Here is a 15,755-nt window from a genome sequence, read left to right as displayed (position 1 = left end):
TACATGTTCTCAGGCCTCACCTTGATATAAGCCCATGAGATGGGCAAGATGGAGCTGGAGCCCCATGGGGCTGCACTGACGGTACCTACAGGCCAGGTATCCTCATTCGGCTTTACTGAAATGATGGGATGATTGGGCAGAAAAGGGGCAAGATGCTTCTTCCTGTATTGTTTTTAAGAACAAATTCAGAAGATGTAAAAAGATCTAGTCCATCCAAACAAGTTAAGTCCTGTTCTTACGGGAAGATCTATTCTTAGCATAGGAACAAACTTTTTTTTAATAGCCTGTTTTTTTTTTTAAGATTAAGTATTTATTTATTTGAAAGTCAGAGTTACACAGAGAGAGGAAAGTCACAGAGAGAGAGAGAGAGAGGGAGAGAGAGAGAGAGAGAGGTTTTCCATCTGATGGTTCACTCCCCAATTGGCCGCAACGGCTGGAGCTACGCCCATCTGAAGCCAGGAGCCAGGAGCCTCCTCCAGGTCTCCCACGTGGATGCAAGGACCCAAGGACTTGGGTCATCCTCCACTGCTTTTCCAGGCCATAGCAGAGAGCCGGACTAGAAGTGGAGCAGCCGGGTCTCGAACCGGTGCCCATATGGAGGCTGGCACTGTAGGCCAAGGCATTAACCCGCTGCACCATAGCACCAGCCCACAGCATAGGAACTCTTGACAGTGAAAGGGACCTGACACCTGCTAAGGGAGAGATGTTCAGGAAGGGTTCTTTTCTTCCTTCTCCACAGGAGGGATGGTCCAGCAGCCATTAGCATCCCAGCAGTTCACTCAAGAACTGTGGTTGGGGCTGGTGTTGCAGGCTACTGGGTAAAGCACCAGCGTCTCATATGGGCACCAGTTTTGAGTCCCAGCTGCTCCCCTTCTGATCCAGGTCCCTACTGATATGCCTGGGAAAGCAGCTGAGGATGGCCCAAGTGCTTGGGCCCCTGCATCCACGTGGGAGACCTGGAAGAAGCTCCTGGCTTTGGCTTGGCCCAGCCCCAGACAATGCGGCCATTTGGGGAGTGAACCAGCGAATGGAAGATCTCTGTCTCTATCTCTCCCTCTCCCTCTCTCTCTCTGTAACTTTTCCTTTCAAATAAATAAAAACTAAATCTTCAAAAAGTTAGGTATACAAAATAGAACTGTGGATTTTGCAGAGGTAGCAGCCATAGAATAGCATGTGTAGCCATGGGCTCACCAGGATGTGGGGATGTTCCAGCCCCAGGCCCCACCCTTTGAATCCTAAGGACAGACTCTCCCAAGCATCTACAGTATCTGGAAGGGTGCTGAGGAGAAACCGTTCATGGGTTTGTATGTTAGAAGCCTGCACATGAACAGTGTTCACTATATCTCCCCCACAACCAAGGCACTAGGCTCTCCCATTGATTAATCAAGCAAAAAAGCAGAAAAAAGTAAGAAGGCCAAGTTCCCAGCAATCCTGAAAACTGGCCCTTCTGGCACATTTTTTAAATAAAAGGAGTTCTGGAAAAACTTGCTCAAACTATAGTACAAAAAGTTATCAACAGTTAAAATCTATATTTTGGGGCTGGTGCTGTGGCGTAGTGGGTAAAGCTGCCACCTGCAGTGCCAGCATGCCAAATGAGCACCAGTTTGAGTCCTGGATGTTCCACTTCTGATTCAGCTCCCTACTAATAAGCCTGGAAAAGCAGCAATGGATGGCTCAAGTCCTCCACCCACGTGGGGCACCTGGAAGAAGCTCCAGGCTCCTGGCTTTGGATCAGCCAGCTTCAGTGGTTTTAGCCATTTGGGAAGTGAACCAGTGGATAGAAGACTTCTCTCTCTGCCTCTGCCTCTCTGTAATTCTGCCTTTCAAATAAGTAAATAAATCTTTAAAACAAATCATCCAAATATTTCTAGTAATAAATAAAGTGTGTTTCCTTCTTAGTTGTCTCAGATGCAATAAGAATTCAGGCCATAAAAAAAAAAAAAAAAAAAGAAAAGAAAAGATTTCAGGCCATAAAGTATTTAGGCTATAAAGCATTCAACATCTTTCATCCAATTCATTTTTAATGTAACCATTAGCCAATTTTAAAAAAGAAAGTGAGAAAGAAGGAAAGAAAAGCTGCTTGGAAATATAAGCTGAAGTCTGGAAGACACTTTCAGATGCTACTGTTCCAATCCTGATCCATAACGCTCAAATTCTCCTTTCATTACTCTTTAATAAACTTGCTTTATCAATGCAAGAACTAGAGTCCAAGGAGACCCCTGTGGTTAATAAAATCTAATTATATTTTTCTACTATCTACTGCTTCTCACCCAGCCCCTACAAGGACACTACACCGTGATGGGAAAAAATAGCGATAGTTATCCCTTCATTCTATCTCCAAGGCCATATTGAAACCAGTGGCCCAGAACTCACACTCCAATGGGCCCCATGCCAGGGCCGCCTCCTCCATGGGGGATGCAGAAGGTCTTGTGCAGATTGAGGTGTGAGACATCAGACCCAAAGTCTCCAGGACGACAGATTCCCACCTACCACAAAGAGAAAGAGACAAAAGTAAACATCAATGGCTTAGCAAGGCACTCCAAAGCAAAGGTCATGCTAATTTGGGACTGCTTCTCCCCTCAGAGGAAAGACGGGCAGAAGACATGTCCTCAGTGTTAACAGTAACATCTTCCATAATGGTCCAGTTCTGTAGTCAAAATCTGGTATCCCACAGGCAAAGTAGCTTGTACTTTCCATGAAGAGTAACTGATCATTTAGCTCAATACATATATATGTAAACAGATTTGAACACACAGTCTATCACTAATTATCTATCCTAACTGGGAAGAGAGGAAGTGCCCCTAACACAAGAAAGCAGAGGATCCCTTTGCTACTAAAATACGCAACTTTCTCTCACAGTCCTTCCTTCCCCTGCACATTCAGAATTGGGGATTATGCCCATTATTGAATAGCCTATTGGACACTCTGAAATAAAGGTCTGGAGTGGAACCAAGAAGACCCTGGACAGGAATGGAAGGAGGGAGGCTACCTGATCCAGATTCCAGCAACAACAATCATCTGGCCTTCCTGCCACTTGGGCATCAGGACTAATTCTGAGTGTGGCCAAAGATAACAAAACACATTAATGCCACTGAACCAATAGGAAATCCATGCTCAAAACTCATGAAGAGATCAGACAGACAAAAAGGCAGAAAAGAGTCTGCAATGGCAAAATATAAATTAAAAAAGGACAAGAAATACCAAGAAGTTGAGGAGACTCTCAAATAGATTGTGATTTCTCTCCTCTGGTGGCTCTCAAGAGGATCTCCTCATTGGTTCCTATTAGATAGGCCTCCTCTCCATCCTCCAAGTGGTTAGGATAGGAATCATGAGGCTCTACTTTACAGCTGATGAAGCTGAAGCTTAGTTAAGTGGCGTGTCCAAGGTTACAGGAGATCAACATCTACCAGTGGTCAGAACTTAGGTCTGAGTTCCCTCAGTCAGAGAATCATGGGACCTTCTTGAGTGCTAGCACTCCTAGAGGAACAACACCCCCTGACAATCAGAACATCCGGCCCACCTCCTGCTTCCTCTCAACCTTTTTCCTCTTCCCTGGCCATGTCCCCTAAAATGTGTAATCCCAGTGAAACTGGGGTTCTTGATTTGAAGCTAGAAATAAAGTCAGGATCAGTTCTGAATACAGTGTCATGTTTTAAGATAACTCAAAGGGTCATAAAAGAATATTTTTTTGACTTATTCATGTTCTCAGTGGCAACTAAGCTCTATTCTCAGGAGAGGAACTCTGACAGGGAGCCAGTCTCACGGTCGCACCTGAGCATTCATATTTGCTCCATCCAGATAGACCTGTCCTCCGTGTTGATGGATCAGGGCACACACATCACTGATGTTCTCTTCAAACACTCCGTTGGTGGATGGGTATGTAATCATTATTGCTGCCAGGTTCTCCTTGTGTTTATCCACCTGTGGGCAGACCAAAGTGCAGAGAAAGAGAAGGGGAAGAAATGTTTCATTCTTGGCCAAACCCTTGCTTTTTAATTTATTTACTTTTTTTTATTTTAAACGATTAAAAAATCTTGCCCACTGCATTTCTAGTCTCAAACTATGATAACAGCAATAAAAAATCTACAGCTACCACTCCTTTCATAAATCATTCCAAAAATATAGCAAGATCCGTTCAGCTTAGGTCACTATTGTCAAGACCAAAAACACATTTCAGAAAATTTTGAATATTTTGGGTTCACCTCTGTAAGTCGATGTTTCTTTGGGTCAAATCATCTCTATAATTATTTCGGAAATTTTTGGAGGTAGGCATGGCTATTCTCGGTTCATCTTGCAATATATCCACCTCTACTCTCTTTCCCTCCCATTCTGTTGAAATTAGAATTCCTATAAGGAGTATTTATTCCTGATTTGATTTAAAAAAAGAAAACAATAACAAAAAACCTCCTTCATTTTTCCTTTCTACAGAAGGCAAGTATATATTAAAGGCATATTCTGGGCCAGTGCTGTGGTGTAGTGGGTAAAGCCTTTGTCTGTGGCGCCATTTGGGTGCTGGTTCAAGTCCCAGCTGCTCCACTTCTGATCCAGCTTCCTGCTAATGCTCCTGGGAAATCAGCAGAAGATGGCATGAGTAGTTCAGTCTTGGGGCTGGCCTTGTGGCATAGCGAGTAAAGCCACTGCCTGCAGTGCCGGCATCCCATGTTGGTGCTAGTTCGGGCCCCAGCTGCTCCACTTGTAATCCAGCTCTCTGCTGTGGCCTGAAAAAGCAGTAGAAGATGGCCAAGGTCTTTGGGCCCCTGCACCCACTTGGGAGACTCAGAAGAAGCTCCTGGCTCCTGGCTTCAGATGGCCCCAGCTCTGGCTGTTACGGTTATTTGGGAAGTAAGCCAGTGAATGGAAGACCTCTCTCTCTGCCTCTGCTTCTCTGTAGCTCTGCCTTTCAAATAAATAAATAAATGCTTAAAAATTAAAAAAAATAAATAAATAAAAGGCATTTTCCATTGTTGCAATTTTGCTGACCGCGAAGTCAGAACAGAAACATATATACTGCTGAGGGGATGGCGCTGCGGCGTAGCAGGTAAAGCTGCTGCCTGTAGTGCCGGCATCCCATATGGGCACCAGTTCAAGTCCCGGCTGCGCCACTTCTGATCTAGCTCTCTACTATGGCCTGGGAAAGCTGTAAGAGATGGCCCAAGTCCTTGGGTCCCTGCACCGTGTAGGAGACCCAGAGGAAGCTCCTGGTTCCTGGCTTCAGATTGGATCAGCCCCGCTCTGGCCATTGCAGCCACTTGGGGAATGAACCAGCAGATGGAAGTTTCTCTCTCTCTCTCTCTCTCTCTCTCTCTGCTTCTGTGTAACTTTGCCTTTCAAATAAATAAAAAATATTTTTTTAAAAAAAGAAGCATATGGAAATGGGATGGGATGGTGTAGGGCAATTATAGCCAACAATGAGATGCTTAATAATTACAACTATTTTTTGGAAAATACTTCGTGAGGTGATAGAAGGGTGAGGTAGATGTAGACCAAAGAGATGAGCAGCACTGTGTTTTCAGCTTCCCTTTGAAGGCAAGCACATAATAAAGTTCCCCAGTTTCCATGCCTAATAAGCCTGACAATATCACATTGCTATTCCACTGATTTCCTTCCTTCTTAAGATGCAGCCTCCAGTCCACTGGTGGAAAGCAGATACGGTTGCTAAGCAACCTCTTCCTGGAGGTTGGGAGGTTGGCAGTGGGGGCTGGTATTGGAGAAAACAAGGTGGAAGGCTCCTTGGAAGTCAGCAGAATGTGACTGGGACACAAGCATGTGTAGAATCTACATTTGTGTTTTTTTAATTCCCAGCACAAACACTGTGTTTAAGAGTAACTGTCAGTCTGATTATTAATGGGGGAAAAGGAGAGGAAGAGGGAAGGTTGGGCAGAAAGCTGCAGGCAGGTCCTGCAAGGAGCACTCTTACTATCATCATGAATAATTCATTTAGTTTCTTACACATGCACAAATTAGAGAGCAGAGATTTCAGTTTAAAGGATCTTTTCTCTCTGGTAAAGGGAGGGATAAAAGTAGACTATGGTCTACTTTACTGAGGACCAAAATTATGACTATTGCTTTTTACTTTTCTTTCTGATTATAGAGACTGTTAGGTTTCCTGATTTTACATACTTTCCACCAGACCCATTCAGAGGAGGAACTGTAGTCTTCTCATTTGAATGCAAAGATGATAACATCTATATAACTCACCAAGTACCCAATGCTCGTCACCTCTGCCTGACCCAGACCCCTCGCCCTGGATAAAGATAAGACGAGTACCATGGCCTTGAGGTGAGCGGCATCAATATTCCCATATTTATCCACTTCCACAGGCTGAATCTTCATGCCTGCCATGTGGGCGCTTGCTGGATTGGTCCCATGTGCTGACTTTGGAATGAGACAAACCTAAGGAATGGGAAGAAAGGAAGCAAGGGCAGAGAAAAAATAATCAGCAAGCTTTCAAAAGTGACTGAAGGGCCCCACAACACGTTTGTGGCACAAACTAAATGAAGACCTCATTTTTTTTTTTTTTTAAGCTGACTACAAGTGACTTAAAATCTGCTACAGTTTAATTGCAAAACAATGTCTGAAAGAAGAGTTTCCATTTGAATCTCCAAATATGGTTCCCGAAAGACATTCAGAATATTATCTTTCCTTATCCCAGGACACTAAAAACAGGCCTGTGCTTATTCTAACCTTGTCTCACTTATAGTATGTAGAAAGCACCATGAAAGATCATGAGATAGGAAGTTAAACTCTAGAATTAAAATGCCCAATTCAAAGCTTCAACTATCTGCTGGGTTTCTATAGGACAGATGATAGACATAATTCTGAGGCCTTTGATTGGTTGCTTATTCTGCAACAAATTGCTAGCTGCCATGAGAATCATAAACGAAGCATGAAAAATGATTAATGCCTGCATTGTGCTCACAGGACTCACTAACAATGTTTGCATTTGGAGAAATGACTGTCTAGAGACAAGAGGTGCACTTTAGGAACTTGGAAATAGGAGATGGAGCTTCAAGTCGAAGAGATCAAGGGTAAGTATCTCTAGAGTTACAGTCTAAGGAAGAGCTTAGAGACGTGTTAAGGAGAAAGCATTTGGTTCAACAGTTAAGATGTCTCTTGGGATGCCTGTATCCCATACTGGAGGGTCTGGTTCAAGTTCTGGTTCTCCACTTCTGATCCAGCTTCCTGTTAATGCACACCTTGAGCAGGCAATGGCTCAAGTACTTAGGTTCTTGCCATCCACTTGGAAGAAGTGGATTGAGTTCTACGCTCTTGGCCTCAGTTTGACCCAGTCCTGACTGCTGCGGACATTTGTGAAATGAGCCAGAGGATCGAAGATCTCTATCTTGTCTCTGTTTATCTGCCTTTCATTTTTTTTTTAAAGATTTATTTTATTTATTTGAAAGACAGAGTTATAGAGAGAGGTAGAGACAGAGAGAGAGGTCTTCCATCCGCTGGTCCTCTCCCCAAATGGCCACAATGGCCAGAGCTACGCCGATCCAAAGCCAGGAGCCAGGAGCCTCCTCCAGGCCTCCCACATAGGTGCAGGGGTCCAAGGACCTGGGCCATCCTCTACTGCTATCCCAGGACACACCAGAGAGCTGGATAGGAAGAGGAGCAGCTGGGACTAGAACCGGCACCCATATGGGATGCCGATGCTTTAAGACAGGGCCTTAACCCGCTGCACCACAGCACCGGCCACTCTTCCTTTCAAATAACATCAAACACATACATAAATAATTTTTAAAAAGTAATCCTTTAAAAAAAGATGCGTTAAATTTTTATGGAAGGTCGATTATAAGTGTAATGTTAGGATTTCCAGATTCAAATAATTTTTCTTTTTTTCCAAATTACATGAACATAGGTAGACACATGTTTAATGTATCACAATAGGAAAGTACATCACAATGTTTTTCCCAACAGAAGGACCAAAGGGAAGCAATGATCACCCTGGAAGTAATCCTCCAATTGTTTATCCCAGAAACAATACTGTAACACCTTTGAAGAAAAATGGATTGGCATTGTAAGAAATGGGGCTATGAAGGGGAAACATAACTTCCAGCTGTTTCCTCAAAAAAGAGCAAACTATGTGTGTATAAAAGGAGAACTTTAACCAAAACCAAATATGGAATTTCTGTTTCACTTCTGACAGATGGTTTGTAGCCTTTTGAATAGCTATTGGTCTCTCACTGGTTATGTTTGTGCTTTTCTGAAATCCTTTTTCTTATTAAAACCCTTTTTGTAGTTATAATTTGTTCTTTAATTTCTCAGGACCAAAGCTGGAGTTTGTGTCCTCCCTCACAAGACAGGAAAGGATCACTGGAGGAAAGATACATTTAGGGCAGAATATTGGTGAAAAAAAAGGGGGGGGGGATCTTAAAGACGAATTTTAAGTTTAAAAATCCAGAATTAAGAATTCATACCAGAGAGGTTCTACTAAAACAAAAAAATTCAAGCAAAAAATGTCAACCATTCTGTGGTAAGCTAAATAATGGGCCCTCCCAAGATACCCATGTCTGGATTTTAGGAGGGCCCTAAATATATTCAATTGTATCCTTATTAGAGGGAGGAAGAAAATATGACTACAGAGGAAATACATGTGATGACTGAAGCAAAAGGCTTGAGTGATAGCAGGAAGGCACCATGAGTCAAGGATACACAGATGACCTCTAGAAACTAGAACAAGTAAGGAAACGAATTCTTCCCAGGTCCCCCAAAAAGACCAGCATGCCAACATCTTTACCTTTGCCCAGTGAAATCAATTTTAGAATCCTGTCTTCTATAAGTATGAGGGAGAAAAAAATATGTGTTGTACTAAGCCACTAAGTTTACAGCAGCCATAAAACTTAATACCCATCCTGGTATACAAAGTCTCAGTGGTTTTGCCAATGACTCATTTCTGTGTTACTGTTAGATATTTCTGGTTTTCCATATGGATTTAAGGAATTTTTTCTAAGATTAATTTTTTCCTCACTCTAAAATTATAGTGTTATGAAGGACAAGGAAGTAGTAGGATCCAGATTTGATGCCATGCTCTAAGTGAATGCAGTTTTTGGTGCATTTAAATGAATGCTGTTTTCCTAACTCCCCAGGGTTCCTGGCATAGAATCTGTGCAGATTATCCTCAAACACTTGCAGAATGGGTGAGTGAACAAGGAGTGTTCTGCAAGGAAATAGATGTCTTCTCACTGGTAAAGTTCAGTGGCCAAAGGTCACTACTTTGCCTCAGGCACCAAAGAAAGAGGAAATTACCAGACAGCTTTTGAGTTTTTTTCCTTTGAAATATACACTCATAAACATATATGTAAAGGTTTTCTCTTCATGGAGAAAACTCAATCTGTGATCAGCAAACAATTATTTGGCTAACAAATTCAGATATTAATTGAAAACTTTTTAGGACACTGTCTGGAACATGATTGCTATATGTTCGTTAAATAAATTTGTATTTTTCAAAATTAAACTAGTAAATCAAGAACTTGGGCATTCCATTTTAGGAACCTTTAAAATTTTACCTAAGAGCAAATGTGAAAATACCTCCAAAAAACCACTTGAAAAAAATCTTGTATGAAAAGAACTATCAGGGGGCTGGTGCTGTGGCATGGCAGGTGAGGCTGATGTCTACAGTGCCATATGGGTGCCTGTTCAAGACCCAGCTGCTCTAATTCTGATTCAGCTCTCTGCTGTGGCCTAGGAAAGCAGTAGAGGATGGCCCAGGTCCCTGGGCTCCTGCACCCGCCTGGGAGACCCCGAGGAGGCTCCTGGCTCCTGACTTCGGATCGGCGCAGCTCCTCCGGCAGTTGTGGCTGGTTGGGGAATGAACTAGCGGATGGAAGACCTTTCTCTCTCTCTGCCTCTCCTCTCTCTTTGTAACTCTGACTTTCAAATAAATAAATTAATCTTTAAAAAAAAAAAAAAAACCATCAGGAACCTTGGTAGTTTGGTAGCACATGATTTCCCAACACTTGTTTCCAGGAAAGGATATATTTTACTGGATTCCATTAGCGTCTATTGTGTGGGAGCAGCTGCTTCAGACATCACTGATGTGAAAAAAATCTTTCCTGACTATTTGAATAGCAAGTTATTTTCTTCTTCTCGAACTAAAAATGTCCACTTCTAATTAAAATCTTTGATGAAGAAGCATGCAAACATTTCCAGGCTTATGAGAATTGTATTTCTACAGGCTCAGTGGCAGGGTGGTCTCTTCTCTTCCTCTCCCTTCCTCCTCATCACCCTAAAGAGCAGGCACCTAGCTCCTCTCTGCCCTTCAGAATGGCATGGATTCTCATGACACTTCAGTGATGGCGGCGTGGACAACAAACAACCCCAGGAGAAACATCACACACGAGGGACGGTCAGAGAGAAGAGGACTGACTACACAGGGAGGGAACAGTAACTAGAGAATCCAGTACAGATCAAAAGGTTTCCTTCTCCTTGACCTTTCTTGTTAGGTTCCCAAATCCTGGATCTTCACAACTACTTCCTCATCAAACTGGGGGACTGGAGAAACAGTGAGGGATGGGAAGAATCACAGAGTGAAAAGGATATGGGTTTTAGCTGGCTTTTTGTCATTAGTTACCAGGCACCGACAGACACCACCAACTTAGGTGTCTGCGGTCTCTCTACCAGTCAATGGGAGAACAATGTGGATATGGTCACACAGGACAAACTCTTGCTTTTCCATGACCCCCAAGATTCTCAGGAATCTTGAGGTGGAAGAGGGTATGATGAGAAGATTCAGGGGCTCTCTCACTAAAACAAATACAAAGGAGGTGTCACCTGGCATCCTCTCACTGAATAATCCGAGTTCCAAAGTTTCCTTTCTGCTTCTAGGAGAGGGCTGAGACCATGAGGCCCCACGAGCAATTATGAGCCTAAATCAAATTAACCTGCCTTTAAAAGGCAGGAAATTGGGGCCAGCATTGTGGAACAGTGGATTAAGCTGCAGTTTGTGACATTGACATCCTTTATTGGAGTGCTAGCTCCAGTTTTGGTGACTCTGTTTTTGATCCAGCTCTCTGCTAATGCACCCGGGAAGGTAGTGGGATGGCCCAAGTACTTAAGACTGTGCCACCTGATGGACTGGCTGGCTCCTGGCTTTGACCTGGCCCAGCCCTAATTGTCATGGCCATTTAGGGAGCCAATCAGCAGATAGAGTTCTTTCTCTCTGTTTCTCCCGTTCTGTCACTCTACCTTTCAAATATATACAATAAATCTTGAAAAAAGAAAAAAAGTTGGTTTGTCATAAGCATAAGAAAACCCAAGTAAACAAACTTGGCTTAGAATGTCAGAGTGCATTTGTCCAGTTTATCATCTAATCTCTCACTGTCTGAACTGGTGCAGAATGCCTTCACAAGGCTAGGGTTCAATAATTTGTTGAATTCACAAGTGGCTTATTTTTCAGATATGTTTATTAAAAATTCTATTCTCCAACTAGGATGAAGGCCTGGGAAGAAACACTCATGAAATCAGGGTAGGTAAGCAAGGGAAGTAGAGAGAAAATGTTCTTTCTTTCTTTCTCCTTTTCTGAAAGGGAAGTGACATGATTACAAGATTCTTCATTGCAAAATCTGGGCAATTAGCCATAAACAATATTCCAGTTATAATAAAAGCAGGATTGGCCTAAAATTGGGCTATCACACACCCCACCCTTCTAACTTGGACACCTAGAATCACCTTGCATCATTTTGTCAAACTCTCTTGGGATCTGCAGATACTTTTACCGTGCTCCTGGCCCCTTCCTTATGTTTTCTGAGAGCTCTAACTCCATAGCTCATTAGAAATCCTAACTTAACAGTGGCCACCAAAAGAAGAAAGTAGGATCACAGGCCCCTTCGGCCACAATCTGAGGTCTGGGTTAGATTAACTGCCAGAGGCACTGCCCCCTAGGGATTAGTGGTACTCACCAGCACATTCTGGTCCCTACAAGGGCCCTCAACAGGCAATTTGGATTGTGGAGGCTAGACTCTCATACCAAAGCAAACAATGAAGCAGAATTGTGCACTCTGTTCCATGTCTTTTCTCTGTTGGCTAGAGCTGAGAATCAGCTAATGGAAAATGTACCCATTCATAAATATTTTTTATGCAAACATATGACCAGACCCATGTGTAGACACAGTAGGGGTTACCAAAGAATTAAAGCATAGTCTCTACCCTTCAGGCAGGCCGAGGCTAGGGCTGAGTCAGGGAAAGGAGGCTTGCAATAGCAACATTCCTGCTCCTTCCTTTGCTCCCTAGAGAGAGCTGTCCCCCAGCCAACTGGGTAATTTTTACATTCAGGGTTTGAGCAAAAGCCTTTCATCTCTTAATGTTTTCCCTTGAAATGTTCAAGTGGAATGTCTTGGAGAAAGGGGTCACAATGGCCAGTTCATGGAAATTTGTTTCTTGATTAAATGTCCCCCAATTGTTTCCAAAAAGTCTTGAAGGGAATATCCCACAAACCGAAAGGGACCCTGAGAGCTGGGCCTGCTGCTGTGAGCCAGAGCCATCTGCCCATCCTCACCGTCCTGTGTCTCTCGCCTTTCCAGTCTAAGTAAGCTCGAATGGTGGCCAGTCCAGCATACTCCCCTTGGGCTCCACTGAAAAGACAAAAGAAAATGATTAGGGCTTTGGTCTCTTGGCTTGAATTTATGCATTCAATTTTTATTGAGACATTCACCAGCATGTGACGCACAGTCATTCCCCGAGACTCTGAGGATCAGCTAGTTCATCTAGGATCTCCACTTGAGCCAAAAGGTCTTATATAACCAAAGCAACCACATCCAGTCTGTACACTAAAGCCCACCCACAATTACCCAAAGATAGATCTTTCAACCCTTACTCGGGACCATGCATGGAAAAAAAAAATTTGTGATATAATGGAAAATTTTAGAATTTTACCATCACAAGCTTTAACAACTACCAATTTATGGTCAGTCTTTTTTTTTTTTTTTTTTTTTTTGACAGGCAGAGTGGATAGTGAGAGAGAGAGAGAGACAGAGAGGAAGGTCTTCCTTTTTTTGCCATTGGTTCATCCTCCAATGGCCACTGCAGCCGGCGCATCGCACTGATCCGAAGCCAGGAGCCAGGTGTTTCTCCTGGTCTCCCATGCGGGTGCAGGGCCCAAGCACTTGGACCATCCTCCACTGCCTTCCTGGGCCATAGCAGAGAGCTGGCCTGGAAGAGGGGCAACCGGGATAGAATCCGGCGCCCCAACCGGGACTAGAACCCAGTGTGCCGGCGCCGCAAGGCGGAGGATTAGCCTGTTAAGCCACGGCGCAGGCCTATGGTCAGTCTTGTTTCCAACCATATCCACAAGTACCCATAGTGAGCTAGATTATTTAAGTAAACCTCAAGCATTGTATCTTCTTAAGTTCAAACTTAATTATACATCTTTCAAAGAGTTATTTTTAAAAACATAATTATAACACAATGATCACATCTGTAATAGTAATAGAGAACTTTAATTCCTTAATTGTCATCAAGTATTGAGTTAGGAGCCAGACTAACCCTGAAGGAGTTATGTTATTTTTAATGTGGCCCTATACCTGTCAGAGTTGGGATTAATTTTCCCCAGATGGCTGCTAGATGCTGGTCATACTTATCTCAACAGGTCTTGAAAGCATTACTTTCAGGGCATAGTTAATAACTAACATTCTAGTGAGCAATTGCTGAGTCAATTGTAGACTGTTATTCACTGTTCTCAGTACCCCATGCAGGAAGGAAAGGGAAGTGAGTAACATGGTATTTTTAGTCCCATTCAAAATGAGCATGTTGGGCGGGCATTCAGCCGCACAGTTAAGATGCCACTTCAGATGTCCAAGTTGCACACTAGAGTATCTGGGTTCAAAACCTAGCTCTGTTTCCTGACTCCAACTTCCCACTAATGCAGACAATAGGAGGCAGGGGTGATGGATGGGTCAGCTGATGAGGTTCCTGCTAACCATGTGGGGGAAGACCTGGACTGAGTTCCTCCTGGCTTTGACCTACTGGGTCATTGGGGGCATTTGGAGAGTGAACCTGTGGTGGGACTGCTCACTCTTGCTCTCTGTCTTAAATTAAAAAAAAAAAAAAAAATTAAATGGCCCTGTCCTCCTTTCCATACTTCCATGAGATATATACTATTACCCCATTTTGCCCATGAAGAAACTGAAGTCAGAGTGTAACCTGCCCAGATGGCCAAGAGTGACAGAGGAAGACTTCGGTACGGAGATGGCCTGTCTAAAAGAGCCACATGCCCTCTTTGCAAGTACAGCACACTGTGTTCCTCAAAGATTTAGAGACTTCTGGGAGCAAAAAGCATTATTTCCTTCACAGAATGTTCATCTGCTTGATGGAACTGGAAGGTTTAGCTAAAAACAAAGGTCTGTCCCACTTGACCTGACACATTTAGTTCCTTGTCAGCTGAACTGAATCTGCTTTAGCTCTCTCTGTTCTCTTACAGGGAGAAAGGTAAAGACTATTCTGTTGGGGCCAGCGCTGTGGCGCAGCAAGTTAACACCCTGGCCTGAAGTGCCGGCATCCCATATGGGCACCAGTTCGAGTCCCGGCTGCTCCATTTCAATCCAGCTCTCTGCTATTGCCTGGGAAAGCAGTAGAATATGTCCCAAGTCCTTGGGCCCCTGCACCCACATGGGAGACCTGGAAGAAGCTCCTGGCTTTGGATCAGCTCAGCTCCAGTGGTTGTGGCCAGTTGGGGAGTGAACCAGTGGATCAAAGACCTCTCTCTCTCTCTCTCTGCCTCTCCTCTCTGTGTAACTCTGACTTTCAAATAAATAAATAAATCTTAAAAAAAAAAAAAAAGACTATTCTGTTTTCCTGGCTACTGAAAAAGTAAGAGTTTTACTTTGAGGACAGGAAAATTAATATGTCATACTTCAGCAAACCACTCATCACTAGGCACTTAGGCTCCCTGTGCCACTGTGACATCATCTATGAAATGGAGCTAAAAATCGCACCCATTTATAGGACCTATGTGATAAATACTGAGACAGTCTTTGTAAAATGTTTATCAGCCAAATCTGAACCAATTTTCAACTACTTCCAATTCTCTGGAATGCCTTCCCAAAAGCCACCAATCCAGCTCTTTGCTATGACCCACAAATCCACAAATGACCTGTGGATTCTCTACTTCTTGGTCTACTCCTGGCCACCGAGTCCTTACTCCTTTCCTGAACTATATGAAGACAATTCCTGTCCTGGGCTTTGGCACCATATGTTCCTTTTGCTTGGGAAGGCTAGATCTTCACATATTTGAGTTTTTATCAAGATTGAAGTCTCAGCTCAAGTGTCACTTCCTCAGACAGGCCTCCCCTAAAGGCAATAATCTTGTCTGCTTTACTCACAATTGTATTCTTTATGCCAGGAACATTGACTAAAGGATGATCAATACATATTGATCAACTTTTTTGATTCCTCATGTGTAAAATCATATATTTCAGTGCCTGGCTTATGTAACCTAATACAATGACATCTAGTTCTATTCATGGCAGGATTTCATCCTTTTTATGGATGAATAGTATTCCATTGTGTATATATATCACATTTTCTTTATCCACTCATCAATGGATGTACACTTATGATTTTTCCATCTCTTGTCTACTGCGAATAGTGCTATAATAATCATGGGCATGCAGGTATTTCTTTGACATATCAATTTTATTTCCTTAGAATATATTCCCAATAGTGAGGTTTCTGGATCATAAGATAGTTCTATTTTAATTTTTTGAGGAAACTTCATACTATTTTCCATAATAGTTGCACTAATTTATATTCCCATCAAC

General features: G+C 43.0%; 1 protein-coding gene across 2 annotated transcripts in view; it reads right to left on the bottom strand.

Annotated features, from left to right (window-relative positions):
• GLDC (glycine decarboxylase) overlaps nucleotides 1–15,755 on the bottom strand; it is a 133,472-nt gene that overhangs the window by 18,691 nt on the left and 99,026 nt on the right. For both annotated transcript variants that reach the window (XM_062208271.1, XM_062208270.1), the window contains exons 16-20: nucleotides 12,497–12,572; nucleotides 6,268–6,393; nucleotides 3,772–3,921; nucleotides 2,374–2,486; nucleotides 21–162 (exon numbers count right to left, since the gene is read on the bottom strand). In XM_062208271.1, the coding sequence (XP_062064255.1) occupies nucleotides 21–162; nucleotides 2,374–2,486; nucleotides 3,772–3,921; nucleotides 6,268–6,393; nucleotides 12,497–12,572 (607 nt within the window). The remainder of the gene's footprint in view (nucleotides 1–20; nucleotides 163–2,373; nucleotides 2,487–3,771; nucleotides 3,922–6,267; nucleotides 6,394–12,496; nucleotides 12,573–15,755) is intronic.

This window comes from Lepus europaeus, chromosome 12 (genome assembly GCF_033115175.1).
Source record: "Lepus europaeus isolate LE1 chromosome 12, mLepTim1.pri, whole genome shotgun sequence".
NCBI lineage: Eukaryota > Metazoa > Chordata > Mammalia > Lagomorpha > Leporidae > Lepus > Lepus europaeus.
Note: the sequence above shows the minus strand (reverse complement) of the source record. Positions and strands in the feature narration are given on the sequence as shown.